Here is an 18,818-nt window from a genome sequence, read left to right as displayed (position 1 = left end):
CCTCTTTCTCTGCCTGCCTCTCTGCCTACTTGTGATCTCTCTCTGTCAAATAAATTAAAAAAAAAAAAAAAAAAGTGCTCTATCTAGTGGGGTGAAAGGCAGAACGAAAGCCTAGAAATGCTGGTGACAATACCAGCCACAGCCTGAGGGGCCACCAATCATATCCTGATAAAGAAATAGAACCAACGCAGGAAAATGAGAAGGAAAGAAGAGTTGGGGGAGGAGAGGGAAGGATTTCGGACGTTGTCTGAGCCCCTGGTTCAGCTATACCTGACTCCGATTGCCTGATCAACTTTGTCGTCCTTAACAAGTATCGAATGGGTTCCTGTTCTTTGCATCCAAAAGAGTCATGATCAATACAGGAACTTTCTCTCAATGGAACTGGAAAGACTTTCCGTAAACAAGATGAAAAGAAGAAAAGAGTTCTGTCCAGCACACAAGAAATCAAGTTGGCATGGATCTGTATGCAGTAATTGTTCTGCACAGTTCATTCCTTACCCAACTGCCCCCTGTGCTACCATATTCCAATGAGTTAAGCAATACTATATTGAGATATCAACATTCAGATAATACATGAAAATAGACTCTCGAAGAGCGGTCACATGGCGAGCTGAGTGGCTGGAGAGTTTACAAGTCCTTGACACCCAGTAAATTAAGGTTCCTGGAAATCCATGGTGGTAGGCAGACCTACCAAAAATGTACGGATTAGAATGGGGTGGCTCTCACTGAGTGAAAGTGCTTTTTAAAAAGCACAAGACTAAGATATACTACTAATAATAGCTACTATCCATTATCCTAGCTTGCCTCCCATGTGCCAGCACTCTGTGGATCCTTTCCAGTTCTATGAACTAAGCAGTAGTAGTATGCCTATGTTCACACAGAAGAAAGAGATGCTTTGAGAGGTTAAAGTCAGCTGGAAAGTAGTAAACTACACAATGAACAAGATTCTGTGCCCCTGACCATGTAATGGAAGAATGGCAATGAGTATTAATAGGTCATCTATTGGATAAGCTGGTTATGTTTTAGATTAAGAAATGTAAAAGAGAGATTTTTACATATAAAAGAACTCAAGCTCATTTGAAGAATGATTTCAATCATTTTTTTTAAATTTATGTGCATATACACATAAAAAAATACAAATACTAAATACGAAGAAAGATTGTAGGAAATGTGATTTAACATCTAAGATCCCAGTATTCGAAGATTCATATGTTTAATCCTATCTTACTTCCCATGAGTTTCCTAAATGTTTTTTTGTTTTGTTTTGTTTTTTCAGTCTCTTCAAAAACAAGGTAGACTGTTTCATGCTGGTCACAATTTATTCTAAATTCCATGAAGATTCATCATGCTATCATTTTCACAAACAAGAGACTGACATGACCACAAAATCTCTCCTAAGGATTTACAGTTAGTCAGCAAAATCATGTAAACATATTTGGAAAATCAGGATGAATAAGTTACTTGTGGGAACAGAGATTCCTAAACTAGGAAACTCTTCCCACGCTTTACTATCCATTTGAAAGAATAATACAACTCTCAAATTTTATGAGATGGATCAATCTTCTCATAGCACTACTAAAATTTACAAGAATTTTTGTAATTGATTACACTTTTGGGTATTTGATAACTAGAATAATGATTGATAACTAGAAAAAGGATTAATTCATTACATATTTCAAAGACTGCAAAATCAAAGATTTAAAAATTATACTCAGATTTAGGGAGAGCAGAGCTAAAAAACTAAGTTAAGACTGAAATTTTTAAAAATCAACATTTCCCTATACCACTAGTAAAAGTTCAGATCATACAAACTTCTTTAAAAGCCATCTGTCTCAGCAATCAGCTTCTAGGACCTTCTCTTAAAGTAGTCACGTGAAAAGCAGGCAGCTATCTATATACAACACTGGGGGGCAACGTTCGTTGTCTTGAGAAAATAGGTGTCATTAGGGAAATAAGCACAAACTTTAAGGTTTATCAGGATAATGAGATTAAAATTATGTCTATAAGGACTGTGTAATATTATGGAAAACTATACTAAAATAGGAAACAAAACAAAAACAGGTATACAAAAATTATCCACACAATCTGTGTACTGAAAGATGACTGAGTAAGAATATGCTAAGTTGTAACAGTTCGGTACTTAAGAAGATTGTCAGAAATCTGGGGAATACAGAAAAACTAAAGAAGACAATTATAATGGGCACATGTAAAACGTCTATATTCAGAAGAAAAACTAATTAAAAAGAATTAATCCAACAATTCCTAATAATACACACATCACAGTTTAGGAGTAAAAGTTGATCTCTATTGGAGCAACACAAAGAGAAGGTTCCCAAAATTCCGGCATGAGAGTCCATCTAAGTCATCACTGTCAACATATCCAGTCCAGGTAGCATAACCAAATCCTTCCTATTGAAACCATTCATGATTTTACCAAGCAATTTGGAATTATCCCTGATGGCTTTCCAGATAATCTGGCTTGGCTACCCACAAGCAAAGAATGCTTAGAGATAATCATCCTGGAAGCAGAAGTGACCACGGGGATTTCTTAACATTTCTGAGCAACATTACGATGATCTGGTACAATGGCAAGAAAAAACAATGAATGTATGAGGAAGAAATATTTCAGCTAGACAGCAACAGTAAGTTGCTAGTAACAGATTAACATGTTACACTAAATAATATCTTCATCTACAAAGCTTAAGCATTTGATGTTAGCCATCATGAGGCCCAATGGAGGGAGGGAAGCTAAATCAATGACGTCAAATGCATGATCTTTAGGTACAAGAAAGAACAATGGTTATATAGGTAGTTAAAATTCTAAATTTTAAGCCTTTAAACTCCTTTAAATCACACATTTCTGTATTGCTCCTGGCAAATTGGGTGGTGAGATTTTAATCTTAGGTCATCTTAATTCCGCTGATGCCTGAAACAGAGCAAATGATCTCAAGCAGACATTAGTGCGAAATTAGTGGGCGTTCCGAACCTGCACATAATTCTGTTCAATTTACCAAATCTTGTTGAACAGAAACAGAACAGTGTAAGAAACCAATAAACCTAGCTCCCTGAGCTTTGTGGAATGAAAAGAGAAGTCACGAGGAGCCTTGATAACACTGAATCATTAATTGTAGAGGCATTATCACCATCCTTATTTTCTTAGGGACTAATGAAACCTGGGGAGGGGCACAGACCAAGAGCATTTAAGAAAAGACAGAACACAGGTAATCCCAATCTAATACCCTGCTTATTTGATCTATGCATCGAATAACAAATATTTGGGGCCGCACAAGATACCAAGCCCAGTTTTATATACTGGGGATACAGCAATCATCACGACAAAGTGTCGGCTCTCATGAGGTCTACACCAGTAGATACGCCTACTATAAGCCAAGGACTCAGTGAAGTGACTCACACTAAACCTTGAAAAGCAAATAAAGACCTGCAAAGGATGAAACAATATTTCTCAGTAAACTGGATATTTGAGAGAACAAGATTAGTGGCCTTATTTTGTTAAGAATAAAAAGTAATGGAATTTGAGACTTGGAAACAGAAATAGGGCAGAGAAAGATAGACATGCCTGATTCCGAGAGGTGAGTGAGGGAACTCAGCCCAACACCAAAGCCTCACAGTGATTCTTCTTCTAATGATGCTCAGGCAGTATCTGAGTGGCAGCTTAGCAAACAAAGGGCTCAGAGGATCCTTCTGCAGATTCTACACATCTCCAGTTTCTACAGAACCATGATTATTTCCTGAGCCACATGTGTCCTTACCCAATCGGACCAGCCAGGCAGCTGCCCACAATTACCCTAGGCAACTTCCCAAGGCCATACTCTGAGTCAGAATGAAACGCTCCCTGATACGCCACAGATGTTAAGTGAGTGTGTCCGGAACCACACTTATACATATATGCACAATGCATACACACTCACACACGTAGCTCTATGTACATACGTGCACGTCTGTATACATGTGTGAGTGCAGGTATGTGCGGGTGCAGACAGGTAGGAGGTAAGGAGCTCCTCTTTGGCTGACCAAGCAGCAGAGAAGTAGGTCAGAGTTCAAAGCCTATTTGCCCATCTTCTCTGGGGTGAATCATACTTTCCCACATACCAAGAAGGCATTTTTCCACTCGGTATAGAGAGAAGGAAAGAAGAAAAGGCCCGTCCACACACTACATAGGTGATATTTCTTTATACATTCTCACCTGCCCTCATCACAACCACCTTCTTGCTACCTAAATAAAAGCCTTCCTACTCTAGGACCTGAAGCATATTAGACATATTTTTTTATTGCTTTCTGAAGCACATATTGCTTTTTTATTTTTATTTTATTTTATTTATTTAATTTTATTATTTTATCTTATTTTTATTTATTTATTTTTATTTGATTGATTTATTTATTAAAAACACTAAAAACTATTTTATTTTATTTTACTTATCAAAAACACTTCAAAACTGGCAAAAGTAACCTGTCCTGTCAGAGGTCAGGAGAGTGGTTACCCATCATGTGGGGACAGCGCTAAGAAGGTGTAAAAAGTTGTACTTCTTGATCAAGACGCTAGTCATACAGGCGAGTTCCCTTCCTGAAGGGTCAGCCAGGTGTGTACTTACACGCACCACCCGGCATGCATAGTATACCTCAGTGCAAACTAATTTTTTTTACTCAGCTTCTTAATAATTTGCAGTTTGTCACTGATCTACAGTTCTCTCTTCCCAAGACACGAGATTTTATAGAAGTCATTCAGAACCATGCACTCCTCTCTAGCCAATTTGGAGACCAATAAAAATAATTAATTCTACAAGCCTTATTCATCTTTCCTAATCGTACCATTAATCAAATTGCACCTCCAAGCAGTTATATAAAACCACTTTTCAATTAATTCTTGGGAAAAAACTACTTAATTATATGTAGAAGAGGGCATTTTACCAAACTTTCAGGTTAACAACATCTTTGCATGTAGGGACAAGGGAAAGAAATCTCATTCCTATACACAGATTTCTTAAAATGTATTTTTAAATCCCTTTTAAGAGCTACATAAATGATTATATTCCCAAAGCCGAATGATAGCTACATATTCACTATCACAAGTCTCATGGGTCAAACCCATTTTTAATCATTATTTCTTCTCTTCACTCAACTTGAAAATGGTAAATAAAAATGACAGTAATAAAAGAGAGAAACCCTATATAGCAGAGGAACTTGGGAGGAAGAAAATCTCCAGCAACACAATCTAAGAGTCCCCTGCTTTCCCCTCTTCCACACTGCTGGTCATCTTCCTCTATCAAATTTAAGCACACCTGTACCACCTCCTTCTCTTAGAAACATGCAACTGGGGATGCCTGGGTGGCTCAGTGGGTTAAGCCTCTGCCTTCAGCTCAAGTCATGATCCCAGGGTCCTGGGATCGAGTCCCACGTCGGGCTCTCTGCTCAGCAGGGGGCTGCTTCTCTCTCTCTCTCTCTCTCTCTCTCTCTCTCTGTGCCTGCCTCTGCCTACTGGCCATCTCTCTGACAAGTAAATAAATAAAATCTTTAAAAAAAAAAAAATGTGACTGAAGTATTTATATTAACAAAAGGACTGGACCGAAGTCTAACTCAGGGAAAATTTAATCAAAGCATATATTTTATTCCTTTGATAGAATGGGTAATCTTTTTTATAGAATGGATAATCTTTGAAAGAATAGGTAATCTTTATTCTTTTTTTTTTTTGCAGGCCTCGAACTCACAACCCAGAGATCAAGAGCTGAGCTGAGATCAAGAGTTGGACGCTTAACCAACAAAGCCACCCAGGTGCCCCTAGGGTGGGCCGTCTTAACACAGTTTTTTAATTTACAAATTGAAAAGGTGGGATGTTTAAGTAATCAAATGTTTAACCAATAAAAAAAGAAGATAGTTTTCTTTTCTACTTGTTCGACGATTTTTTAAAAATCCTTCTTTTAAAAGATATATATTCATGACTGAATGTTATCAGCTACAAATAACAAATGTCTCTTCACAGACACTGCATCTTTTATGCACTTCTTGGTCACCGTCCTCCCCTCTGTCCTACCTTACTATGGAGGTCTAAGCTTGGAGAAGAGTTCCAACAATGCCAAACCCTGCACAGGAAGGGAGCACGCTGACAGATGACAAGAGGCAGCTACATATGGACAGCTCTGGGCCTGGATCTTGGGGTCCCTCCATTAGTTTACAAGTATGGAATCTTCCCAGCTCTCCACTATGCACTCTAGCTGGGAGCTGTAGAACCTCCCAAGCCTCATTTTCTCCAAATCTGAAACAGGCACAATGGGGTCTCTACCTCATGTGTGCTTGTGAGAGGTAGATGACACAATGCACACAAAGCTATTAACACGGTGCCCCATGCACCGCACACAAGCAAGGACAGGTTACTATGCTTGTGGTAATCAAAACTTTTCATTTCAAAGGGGACCTTACAATATCATCTGACAAATACAGCATTTAGACTAATACTCTGCCAAAACGAAAATTTATCTTTAAAGTAATCCAAGTTAACTGTGTATAAAAAGACTTTGAATGGAGCTTGGTTTCTGGCCAGATGACTTTCAGTCTCTGAATTCAGAACAAATAAATAGCTTCAAAAAAAAAAAAAAAAAAATCATGTGGACTTTGGAGTGACCTATTCCAAGTCACTTAGCCTCTCTGAGCCTCAGTCTTCTCACCCATAAAATGGGAATAATTCCCACATCCTACAGTTTTAGACATTATTTGCAAAATGCCTAATAATATCTTGCACATTAGCAGATAGTTATTGTAAAGCATACGGAATAAGAGAAGTCATCAAAAAGCTTATACAAAGCTGGAAAACTTTTAAGAGAAAAATTTTCATCCTCTTTCATTTTTCCCTTCTTTGTAGCATTTTTACACTTTGCCTTCCATTCTAATCAGATGCACTTGTCCTTATGCAACACGAGTTGATTTGATTGGACTTATCTCCATGTCTTCTTCCGAACTCTACATCATCCTCCAAGTACCTTGGAGTGGCTTGTCCAGGGACAGTAAAAAACTGACGCATCACAAGTCCAATGGCAGAATTTTTATATCCCTTTAACTCTGTCTGAGAAAACTGGGACCTTCCTCCATAAAGACGAAGAGAAGAACAGCGATGTTCCTAAACTACATTTTTTTTTTTAAACCACCAATGGGAGAAATTTCAGAAACAATATTTTAATGAGCTTATTTCATTCTCTACTTTCTACCAAGATAAGAAAGATATCTGAGAACAAGGCTTACCTATTTGCACCATTTCTTCATTACCAGCCTGTAAAGGAGGGGGAAAGTAAAAAGAAACAGTTACTGGGTTTCATCTTATCACCTTGTACGTTTTATTTCTACCATTAACGCTTTTCAGGAGCTAATCAGGAGATGCCGGAGATGGGGACTGGTGCCTAAAGGCTGCGCCTGGGTTTCTAGGTTCTTGCGGCAAGAGAATGAGCCAATTAGTAAGTTTGGAACAGGGAGTTGTTTCCCCGTTTTAATTTTAATAAGTATAAAGCCAGCAAAAATAAATACTGACATTCAATATTCTTTTCTTAAAACTCAGATACTGGGTGCGGATTAGCCAAGAAAGCCTCTGTATTCATAGGCGTGAAAAGAAACCTAAAAGGGGGCCTGACAGATCAGATTTGAGGTCAAGAATCCACCAGGCAATCTTCTACTTTTTAACCTACGGCCAGAACCGGGCAGACCGGAGAAGCTACAACAACTCCCAGGGAAATTCTGTGCCCCGAGTCCCGCGGGCCCTGAGCTGATGTGATTTACAACAGACGGCGGGGCCGGCCCGCGAGCCGTCACCAGGGCTCTCCCGAGAGCATCGGCTTCACCTTGAGCCCCCGAGCGTGGGGGCTGGGCCGCGGAGCCGAGGGGCCGCGCTCCACTCCGCTCGGGAGGAGGAGGAGCCGCGCCGAGGGGGAGGGGGAGGGGAGGACCGCGGCGGCGCCGCCGGCCGCTGCCCAGGAAAACGCAGGGCAGGAAGCGTCCCCAGCCCCCCGCCCCAACTGTCAAACCCCAGCCCGGCCGCGGTCCTCCCAGGACACGTGTCTGCCGGATCGCTCCCTGCCCGGCCCGGGGACTTCCTGCAACCCCCGCCTCCCGCTGCCCGAAAACGCGGTGAGTCAGTGCGGAGGAGAGGGAGCCCCGCGAGCCCGACGCGGGCGGCCGCAGCGCGGGGATCCCGGGCGCCGCGTCCCGAGCTTCATTCAAGCGCCCAGACCGCCCTCCGGAACGGGGAGACCCAGATGGCCCGGCGAGGACAAGACCTGGCTGCACTTTGTCGCCACGAATCGTTGCGAATGCCGCAACGGCGGCGGCGGGGGGGAGGGGGGGGCGCTAGGTGGGACGAGCCGGGGCTCCCCGCGTGGGAGTCGCGACCCACCCCTGCAATCCCACCCCCCCGCCCCGGAACACCCCGCAGGCGGCGCCCGGCGTTCGGACACCGCTCCTGAAGGCGCCAGATAACAGGGACGGCTGGGAGGGGGGAGGAGGGAAGAGAGGAGGGGAAAGAGGGGAGGAACTTTTTCGGGAAAAGGTTGGGTTTGAGTTTTTGATTGTTATTATTTTCCACTTACTTGTCCATCAGCTGAAGTCCTAACCTCTACCAGAGCGGCTGCTACCAACCAGAGTGACAGGAGAACCATCACGAGTCGAGTTCACTTTTCGACTACTGGGCGAAGCCAATGCCCAGAGCAAACCCCCCAAAATAAGTTTCTTTAAAAAAAAAGAAGAAGAAGAAGAAGAAAGAAAGAAAGAAAGAAAGAGAAAAAAAATGCAGAATTTAAATTAAAAAAAAAAAAAAAACACAACTGATCTTCTGTGATTTGCTTCAATGAAAATGAAATGTGAGCTCTGAGACCGGCCCCTCGGCTCGGCGTCCTTCCCACTTCACCTTCTCACCCCGTCCTCCCAAACCGAGGGTGCCGGAGCGAGAAGGTGCTGCGAGCCGGGCACGGGCTGCGCCGGGAGAGGGGGCAGGGGCCGGGGGCTTCCCACTGTCTCTGCCCGAGGCGGCTTTCCCTGGGCTTTTCGAGCACCACTGGTTCCTGAGGTTCGCGCGGAGAATGCTTGGGCGCCCGGGAGCACAGCAGGGGGAAGTAGTGGCGAGCGAGAGGAGCGAGCGGGAGAAAGAGGCAGCGAGAGGGCGACTCCGCCGCTCGCGCAGAGGTGGGGGCGGGAGGAGCCGGAGGGGCGGAGGAGGAGGCTGGCGGAGGGGGCGGGAGGAGCGGGTCGGCGCGGCTCCTGTTGCTCTCGGCGCGGCGCTCTGCGGGCTGCCGGCGACCCGCCGGGCGCTAATAAGGCGGCCGGAGCCCCCCCACCCCGGGCGGCCCCTCCCGCCGCGACGCCCACGTCACGCGGGGCCGGAGCGCGCGCCCCCCGCGCCCGCCGGGATGGCCGGGATGGCCGGGGCGGGCGCGGCTGGCGCGGGAGGACGGCGGGGAGTGGGGAGGAGCGGGACGATCCCGCGGGCGGCCGGCCCCAGGCGGGGTCGGGGTTTGAAACCGCCTAGGTGGGGACTCGTGCGGCTGGGGGGCCCCCGCCCCGAGGTCCTCCCGTGCCCCCGCCAGACGGGCTTAGGGGAGGGGGGCGGTCCGGGGAAGCCACGGGTCCCTCCTGGCGGGACCCGCGTTGAGTTAATTATAGGAAGGGGGAGGGTCCACGGGCCGCTCCTGGGCTTTAGGACTTTCACCTCCTTCGAGCTCCAGCGCCCTTCCAGAGGCTCCGGAGGGAGCCCCAGGAACCTGCGGGGCCCCCTCATTCGCCCACCACGTTTTATGGGGGTGGTCCCTGCCCGCTTCCAGTTCTTGGGTACGCTTCCCTGGTTTGTACTACTCTGGAAAGATAACCACGTCTGTTCCTGACTCGCCCGGATGCTTCCGTTTATCACTGGGGCACACAGGCCTCAGCGTCTCTTCCTCCCTCCAAGATTAAGTTATCAAATGATTTCTGCCCCCTGGGGCTGAAGCTTCCTGGGGGGAGAGGACACCAACCGGGGCTTCCAGAGCCCTGAAGATGCGAAGACACTTTGCAGGAATCCAAGCCCAGGTCACTTCCTGAGGGAGACAGGGGCTGGGAGCCAAGGGCTGGAAAGGAAAGTATTTCCCCCCTCCTCTGACCAGTTTCGGGTCCTCCCTCCCCAGAGCAGACCATGAAAGGGGGGCGATCAGGCACAACTTGTGATCTAATCCTCAGAACTTGAGCTGGGGTCTTGAGAAGCTCCACCTAAGATAAAAGGTGTAGAAGAGGGCACCTGGGTGGCTCAGTGGGTTAAGCCGCTGCCTTTGGCTCAGGTCATGATCTCAGGGTCCTGGGATCGAGTCCCGCATCGGGCTCTCTGCTCAGCAGGGAGCCTGATTCCCTCTCTCTCTCTCTGCCTGCCTCTCCATCTACTTGTGATTTCTCTCTGTCAAATAAATAAATAAAATCAAAAAAAAAAAAAAAAAGGTGTAGAAGATAGTATTTTGCTAAGGGATTCTTCAGTAAATCAATTTTTTTTTTTTTTTAATGGCGCGGAGTCTGGAGGTTTCTTAATCTTTGATTCATTATTTAAGGCTTGCCTCTTTAACTTACACCTAGCAAGATTCTGTGGTCACCGGTGCGTTATCTGCTAAGTCTTCTCAAAATCATGTGTATGGGACACTTACATGTACAATCGAGAAACCAGATAGCGGAATGGCCAGATAACCTAAGGACCCCCAATAGGGTATTAGGTTAGTTTTGGGGTGGAATTGTAATTAGACCCCAACCCTGAAATCTGCTAAGTTACTTTTTCCCTTCAACATGTTTGTAACCTGTCGTTGACTTTCTATCCAGGAGTGATCTGCTGAATTTTATACCCAGTTTTCTTATTCATTAAAAATAATAATAATGATTCGGGATGCTTGGGTGGCTCAGGTCAGGATCCCGGGGCCCTCCCATGAGTCCTGCATTGCTCCTTGCTAAGTGCAGCCTGCATCTTCCTCTGCCTTTCTCTCTCTCTCTCTTTCTGACAAATAAATGAAATCTTAAAAAAAAAAAAAGAAAAGAAAAGAAAAGAAAAAGAAAGAAAGAAAGAATCATGTTCTATAAGTAAAACCTACATCAATTTACACTGACAAGTAAAAGAATACGGAAGTACAAGTCAGAAAACCTGGATTCTGGGCCCAGCTTGGTCTGTTTGACCTTGACAAGCCACCAAACTATTTTGGTTTTCCCCCCAGAGATATTTCAGCTCTAAAAATTCTGATTTGAAGTAACAAATACTGTCTTTAACCATGGCATTACACTAGCCCTTTTTGTGTTAAATTTTACAAAGTTCCGGCATTTGTCATCACAAACGGTGCAATAAGCAATTCATCTGACTTTCATGAGAACAGTGGCTTCAGACATCTGGGGCCATGACCACAGAGAGAAATGTACTTTGCATTGTGACCCAGTAAAAATTTCATGATTCAGTACGTGCTACACGGAACAACTCTGATATTTTCTATCTTAATTGTTTTCTGGGTCCCCCCTCTCCAGTACTGGTCAGAATTGACTTCGTTGCTTTCATGACCCTCATTGTGACAAACATAGATTTGAGCACTTATGAAAAGCTTTATATTTCTGCATTCTAAATGAGTTGAGTTCAGATTAATAAGGCTCTCTCAGTGTACTCTAAGACAAAGTTTCTCAAAGTATGTCCTGGAATGTTAAATGTTACACACACACACACACACACACACACATTCTTTGACAGCGAACTAAAGTTTGTAAAGTACTCGGATAAACAACATGAAATGGATTTCTTTATTTCAGAACTTCACAGGGACTTTGATATCCTAAGCGCCCTGGGAGTCTTCCAGAAGGAGATAAAGTGCACTATGGTCCTCATACTGATTTGACCATAGAATGCTTTTTTCTTGGGCCTTATCTTCTGAAGAACACACTGCTTGAAGGAAATGCCTTCGCAAAGACCAATTATTAAGGTAAAATGAACTCTGAGTCCAATAGGTAAGATTCACGTGCAGATTCAGCTTGAGTTTCTCCATCTAAAATTTGTTTAATAATACTGCTTTTGCAACATGTTCATGAAAATTAACAGAACCTTGCATGTCAACTGTTTAGCACGTGGTCTAGAACATAACAAGGGCCTAAATGAAGATATTTTTTTTTACTTGAAACTGTATGGCGAATGTACAGATGGCTCGATGGGAATGAAATATGGCGAGTTCTAAGAAAAGTAGGAAAATGTAAAGAGCTAAAATGTGATGAACTTTTAATTTTACCAGACATAACGCAGGGAATCAAAAGCAAAGCAGTCATTAAGTTCCTTTCACAAACTGCCCCCTACATGCCTGCTTTGAGATAAATCCCTGCCTCCCCCCCCCACGTTTCTTTGCCTCTGGCTCGCACTGTTTCCCACGCTCATGTCCATGCACTAGCTCAAATACTAAACCAACGTTTGTAGTAGGTTTTCTTCCAAAATATGTTTGAAATAGAGAAATAATTTCAAAAGTCATCACACATATGTAGTCTCCCTAATTGTGAAACCAGTCCCTTTAAGACTTAAGTTTCATGAAATCAGTCGATGTGTGGACATTTTAAAAATCTGTGCATCCTCATTGGCCACAATTAACTGGGCAGGAGTGTGTGTGTGTGTGTGTGTGCGCGCGCGCGCGCGTGTGTTTTCCATTTGAGGCTGACTGGTCAATGTTCCGCATCTTGTCATAATTTGACAGTATTTTCATCCCCCATGCGTATTGTGTTCTAAACATATAAACAAATTTTTGTCATTTCTTATAGCAAAAAAAAAAATCATTGATAATTTGTTGTTGTTCTGCTATTTACCTTTTCCACGCCTTTTTTTTTTTTTTTTAATAAGATTTGTTTTTAGAGTAATGTAAGATTCACAGCAGAGCTGAGGGGGAGATGGAGATTTCTCATATACCCCCCAGCCCCTACACAATAGAACCTCCACTAATATCCCCATCTCCAAACTGTAACAAAAGAGTGGTATGTTAGCTAGAATGCATGAAGCTGTACTGATACATCTTAACCACCAAAAGTCCACAGTTGGCATATGGTTCATCCTTGTTTTTGTATATTCTGTGGATTTGGACAAATATATAATGACTCTACATCCTTCATTATCGTACGGAGTTTTTTCACTGCCCTAAAAGTCCTCTAGGTTCCACCTTCTCATCCCTCCCCATTCCCCAACCACTGACAACCCCTCATGGCTTTTATTGTCTCCATAGTTCCACCTTTTCCAGAACGTCATATAGACGGGATCATCCAGTGTGTGGCCTTTCCAGATCGTCTTCCTTCACTTACTAATATGCCTTTAAGTTTCCTCCATGTCTTTTCATGGCTTGATTGCTCATTTCTTTTTAGTGTTCAATAATATTCCATTCCCTGGATAGACCCCACGTTAGGCACTCTGCTACTGAAGGACATCTTGGTTGCTTTCAAGATTGGCAGTTGTGAATAAAACTCCTAGAAACATCCATGTGCGGGGGTTTTGTGTGCATATAAGTTTTCAGCTTCTTTGGGTAAATACCAAAAATCATGATTGCTGGATCACATGGTTGAGTTATGTTTAATTTTACAAGAAACTGCCAAACTGTCTTCCAAAGTGGCTGTGCCATTTTGCATTCTCACCAGCAAGGAATATTTGAGAACTCCTCTTGTTCCACATCTGGTGGTCAGCATCTGGTGGTGTCAGTTTTCCAGATTTTGACCATTCCAATACGTATAGATTCGTATCTCATTATTGTTTTAATTTGCATTTCCCTGAAACCGCATGAGGTAGAGTGCCTTTTCATGTGCTTCTTTGCCATCTGTATATTTTCTTTGCTCAAGTGTCTGCTAAAAGTCTTTGACCCATTTTTTAATTGGGTTGTTTATTTCCTTATTGTTGAGTTTTAGTTCTTTATGAGAATAATTCTTTATCTTTATTTGCAAAAAACCTTTTGCAAATATTTTCTCCCAGTTTCTAGCTTGTTTTCTTATTCTCTTGACCTTGTCTTTCACAGAGCACAAGTTTTTCATTTTAATTAAGTATTCTCCCCACTTTTAATATATCTGTGACCTCCTGTCAATATTAATTAGATGGTCATTTTTATGTCTTTCCCATGGTCCAATAAATGTGAGAAATTCTCTATTCTACCTGGTTCAAAATATAAGTACAGAACTTTACTGCACCATAAGTAATCAGATTTATATCCACCCCCTCTTCTAAACTGCAAGTTCCTTGAGGACACTGACCTCTACTTTATTCACTTTCAGTTACAGGTATCTAGACAAATTTCTATCCCATGGAAGTTACAGAGTTCTGCCCTACTTCCTGAGCTTGTTCAGGAAAAATCATGTGCTCTTTTCCCTACCTGGTGATGAGCTTTATTCCAGGCCCTGGAATTCTTGGCATCTAGAACCAACACAGAGAAACATGAGAGTAGGTGGTACATGGAACTGACCCTTATAGGAACATGAGAGCTGGGCCTACTGGCTATCTTCTCCACTTCTCCAACCCCCTATAACCTCAAAGAACACTGCTACGAGATGCTTTTTCTCACTGCAAAATGAGGAAATGGGGCTGATAGCATCACCTATGGAATGAGTTTGCTGCTCATTAAGGATAAGAGTCTTCCCTCACATAACACCCTCCCCTGTTTTACGTAATACTGATTTTTCATTTGTGGATCAGAGAATCAATCATGCTGTGTATACACTACTGTCAGTATTATTAACCAAGTTGTTAGGTTGGTTAGGAATTAGGATGCTGAACTTTCATACCCATAGAATAGAGACCGGCACATAGTGGGCTCCCAGACAATATTTGTTCAATGAATGAGGGAGGCAGTATTTCCTGTCTCTACTGAGCAGAATGGAACGAATATTTTCTTTTCCCCTCCTATTATCAGTGAGTAAGCTATTTCCAACTTGACCTTTTTTACAGGCATTTTTGGAAGCCCCATTGAAAGAAAAAAAATTAAACAGGAAAATTCATGAAAAGAAGGATCAAGAAATTAGAAATGGAAAAGCCCTACTTGGTCATCAAGCTCATTCTTTGGTTTGTGGTTGAGGCAGTGCTGTTCCCACAGTCTTTTCCTTCAGAGGAAAACCATTATCTTATGTGGATAAACTTGGACATCCAGAATTTTTTTTAACTCATCATTTGCTTTTGGAAGAATAATTCCACCATGGGACAAGACATGAGGGAAAATCATTCCTCATGTTCCTTGATTTTCCTTTTTCTTGACGTGGGATTATTCATTGTACCCCTATCTTTGATTAGCACCATAAATAGCCTTCTTTCCTTAACAAAGTTTGAGTTAACAATTGATGTATTTAACTGTTTATACCTAACTAATACAAACAGATATTACTATCTACCTTCCATTACTTTTATAATCTTTCTCTTTTCTTCAAGTTTTTGAAATGTTTTTTGCTTGGAAGAAGCAAAAAAGCTTAAAAAATCAGTCTTCTTGGGGTTTAAACAGAAATAAGAGAATAATTAAAATTTAAAATTCTTCCAAATGTTCCTTGATAAGGCATACCTCAATAGTTATAGCCATTCTATTAGTGAAGCACTGAGAATTATCATCAGATTACTTTGCATTTATGCCATAATTCCCCTCTTGATAGTTCAAGGAACTCTACTGTAGTGGATGGAACTCAGGATAAAACATGAATACTTGGGCCTATTGAAGGTAGTCAATGTATTCTCTCAGAGAGGTTCAAAATCAGAGATGTGGCACAGTGCTTTTCATACAGTTGACTATGTGATAAATATATGATAAATTTAAATAGCTAACTGACTCCTACTAATTATACCAACCCTTATATTTTGAAATACCACCAAATTGTTAACTTCAAAACTGTGTGTTGTTTTCTGTAATTCTCAACTCAATGATACATAACATTTGGGAGGTACTTCACAGTACAAAAGTCTATGAATTCATTACCATTAAAAAAAATAGAGTAGAATTTACCATTTTCAATGGAATTCAAAAGAATGTATTGAGGGAGAGAGAGCTCTAGCAAATTAACACTTACAGCTCGTAAATCAAGTTCTCTTACAGGAGAATGTAAGTTACTTTCAAGCCAGAAACTTAATTAAGTGTTCTGAATTTATGCTAGAGTCCAAACCAGATGAAATGGCTTTCTGTGGAAAAAAACTGTATTAAAATGACATTTAGGAGAATCCCTCCACTTAAGGAAGAGTTGTTACTATTAGTTAATAAAGCAACTTCTGCAATAAAATTTCCTGTAGATTTTTGAGATTAGGACACTTGACTCTTTCCATGCTGTCTAAAAGCAAAGAAATAGAGTCAGATGTCTTCTGGTTATCCAATCCAATGACTACACAGAAAACCACGGTTCTGTTCTATTGGGAGGCAGCAAGGGTATTTCACACATCACTGCAGCACATCTGAACAGAGTTTATATTTTGTTATTAACTTTCTGAACCACATTTTGTATCCATTGACTGGCAAAGTGCTCACAAAATGTTTACAAGGGTTTTATCTTTTCTTCTACGGGAAAAACAAACTCTGCATTCCTCTGAGTTATCAAAAGTCATCCCCAATTTTACCACATGAAAACAACTTTTCAATAAGATTAGTTCTTGAGTTCTCAGGGTGTTATATGCATTCACTAAGGCAGCAGTTAACTTTTTTCCAGACTGAAATTAGGAATGATTTACATAGAGAAAGGGGCAGAAAACAAACCACCAGAGAAATGGAAAACTCGTTATGAAATCAACAACCAGCCTGAGACGGTCTCTTCTTAAGAAAACAAAATTCACAATCTTAGAATCTAGCTTTTTTAGGAAAAACAACAATAACAACAAAAAACAGAAATAAAAACAAAAACAAAACAAAGAAGTCTGAACTCTGATCTGGAAAGACTTAGGTTTTTATCTGAATCTAGCTTTTTTTGTGGGGGGGGGTAGCGAAACAAAAACAATAACGAAACAGAGCCCAAACGCTGATCTGGAAAGACTTGGGTTTTTATCTGAAGAGATTCTCAGCCAGATGATAAAGCAGATGTGTCAGTCTAGAAGTTGTTGCTGCTCTTACTTGGTTGCTATTATAACAAAAGTTCATTGGTTTTAAGAAAAAAAAAAAACACTAAGATTTATGTCTAGTGTCTTTATTTTGTTATTGTCACACTAAACGAAGCAAGAACCCAGAAGCCACCACTATTCTGGCAAGTTCCAATGATAAGTGCTTAGTGGAGACAATTCAAATGTGAAATTATAGAACCGTAGTCTTATGTCATCTCAAAGAGATGCAAACATTTCAGAAAAAACATTTACCATCAATGTAACTTTATAAAGAATCAAATATTCTAACGATATTTAAATGCTTTTTACACATTAGGGAAAAAATTCTCCAAAATAGTCTCCATTTTGTTTTTACTAATAATTAAAATTGTTACTAGCGTAAGGAAGTAATGCAAGTCTATAAACTTCAGTCAATCCTAAAATCTGTTGACTTAGTAGGGAAAAAATTTCCAATATATAAACTAAATACCTGCTTGTGACAATTCATGCTAAAAGCCAATCTCGGTTTACTATGGTGTTCTCTTCCCAGTATTAGAAGAAACATTAAGAAGATGACCTGTGGAGATATTTTTAAAAATTCACATTTTTGCCCTTATCATGGACACTGGGTAATGTATGGAAGTGTTGAATCACCATATTGTACACCTGAAACTAATATCACACTGTATGTTAACTACACTGAAATTACCATTTTTTAAATGCACATTTATGGGCAACTCCCAGCTATTCTGATTTAGTAGATCTCTGTGGAAACTTGGCATCTATATTTTTCCAAAGTTACACAGATAATTCAGTCTACATTGTGTCTGAAGACTTGCTGCTCAAACTTTTAGGTACCGAATAAATACGAATTCTGATGCAGTAAACTCAGGGTGGGGCTCCCAGGTGATGGTGACAGAGCTTGTCTTCAGCAAACACTGTGTCACAAGACCCTAGCACATACGACTTAGAAATAATTACAGAGGGCGCCTGGGTGGCTCAGTGGTTAAGCCGCTGCCTTCGGCTCAGGTCACGATCTCGGAGTCCTGGGATCGAGTCCCGCATCGGGCTCTCTGCTCAGCACGGAGCCTGCTTCCCTCTCTCTCTCTGCCTGCCTCTCTGCCTACTTGTGATCTCTGTCTGTCAAATAAATAAATAAAATCTTTAAAAAAAAAAAAAAAGAAAGAAATAATTACAGAAAATAAGACATGTGACAATAAAACCAAGTATGAGCTATTTAGAATAACACCTAATTTTGTGTATACCTTACTAAGTGTCCATTATACAATCAACATGTAATTCAGAGCTGGGTAGAAAGGAGCCCCAGGAAGCATCTCTGCGGCACTGATTGAGAGATTAAACGTGCTTTTACTAAAAAGTCACTGAGCCGTGTTCTTTCTCACACAGTGAGCACGTTAAATAAAACCAGTTTAAGAATGGTTAATTATTAATTCTTAAAAAATTAATCACAGTCTGCAATCTATAACCTCTCTGAGGCACATTTGTTGCCCATAGGAACACAACAGATACTTCCTCTTGAGGTGCCACATTGATGAACTCTTCATGCCATGACCACCCTTCACTGAGGCAGGAGACGTGCCTGCCGTTGGCTCTCCATGAGCCATTGGCCTAAAATCGGTATTGGAATTCAAGGAACTGTCTGAGGTCGTTCATCTTTGAGAAAAGGAAGGTGGAGACTTTTATTGAGAGACTAACCACAACGCATTCGCTAGGGACTCTAGTGAGAGGGACTTGGATTCTTTATAACATGATTTGGTTGATACCAGTCAGAGTAGATCTT

General features: G+C 41.7%; 1 protein-coding gene across 2 annotated transcripts in view; it reads right to left on the bottom strand.

Annotated features, from left to right (window-relative positions):
• ADAMTS3 (ADAM metallopeptidase with thrombospondin type 1 motif 3) overlaps window positions 1-18,818 on the bottom strand; it is a 280,816-nt gene that overhangs the window by 248,522 nt on the left and 13,476 nt on the right. The window contains exons 1-2 of one of the 2 annotated variants that reach the window (XM_044224025.1): window positions 8,583-8,654; window positions 7,249-7,276 (exon numbers count right to left, since the gene is read on the bottom strand). In XM_044224025.1, coding sequence (XP_044079960.1) covers window positions 7,249-7,276; window positions 8,583-8,651 — 97 coding nt within the window. In that variant the 5' untranslated portion in view covers window positions 8,652-8,654. Of the gene's footprint in view, window positions 1-7,248; window positions 7,277-8,582; window positions 8,655-18,818 lie in introns of those variants that run through there. The other variant, XM_044224024.1, reaches the window with a different exon arrangement.

This window comes from Neovison vison, chromosome 11 (genome assembly GCF_020171115.1).
Source record: "Neovison vison isolate M4711 chromosome 11, ASM_NN_V1, whole genome shotgun sequence".
Classification (NCBI taxonomy): Eukaryota; Metazoa; Chordata; class Mammalia; order Carnivora; family Mustelidae; genus Neogale; species Neogale vison.
This window is presented reverse-complemented; position numbering and strand designations above follow the sequence as displayed.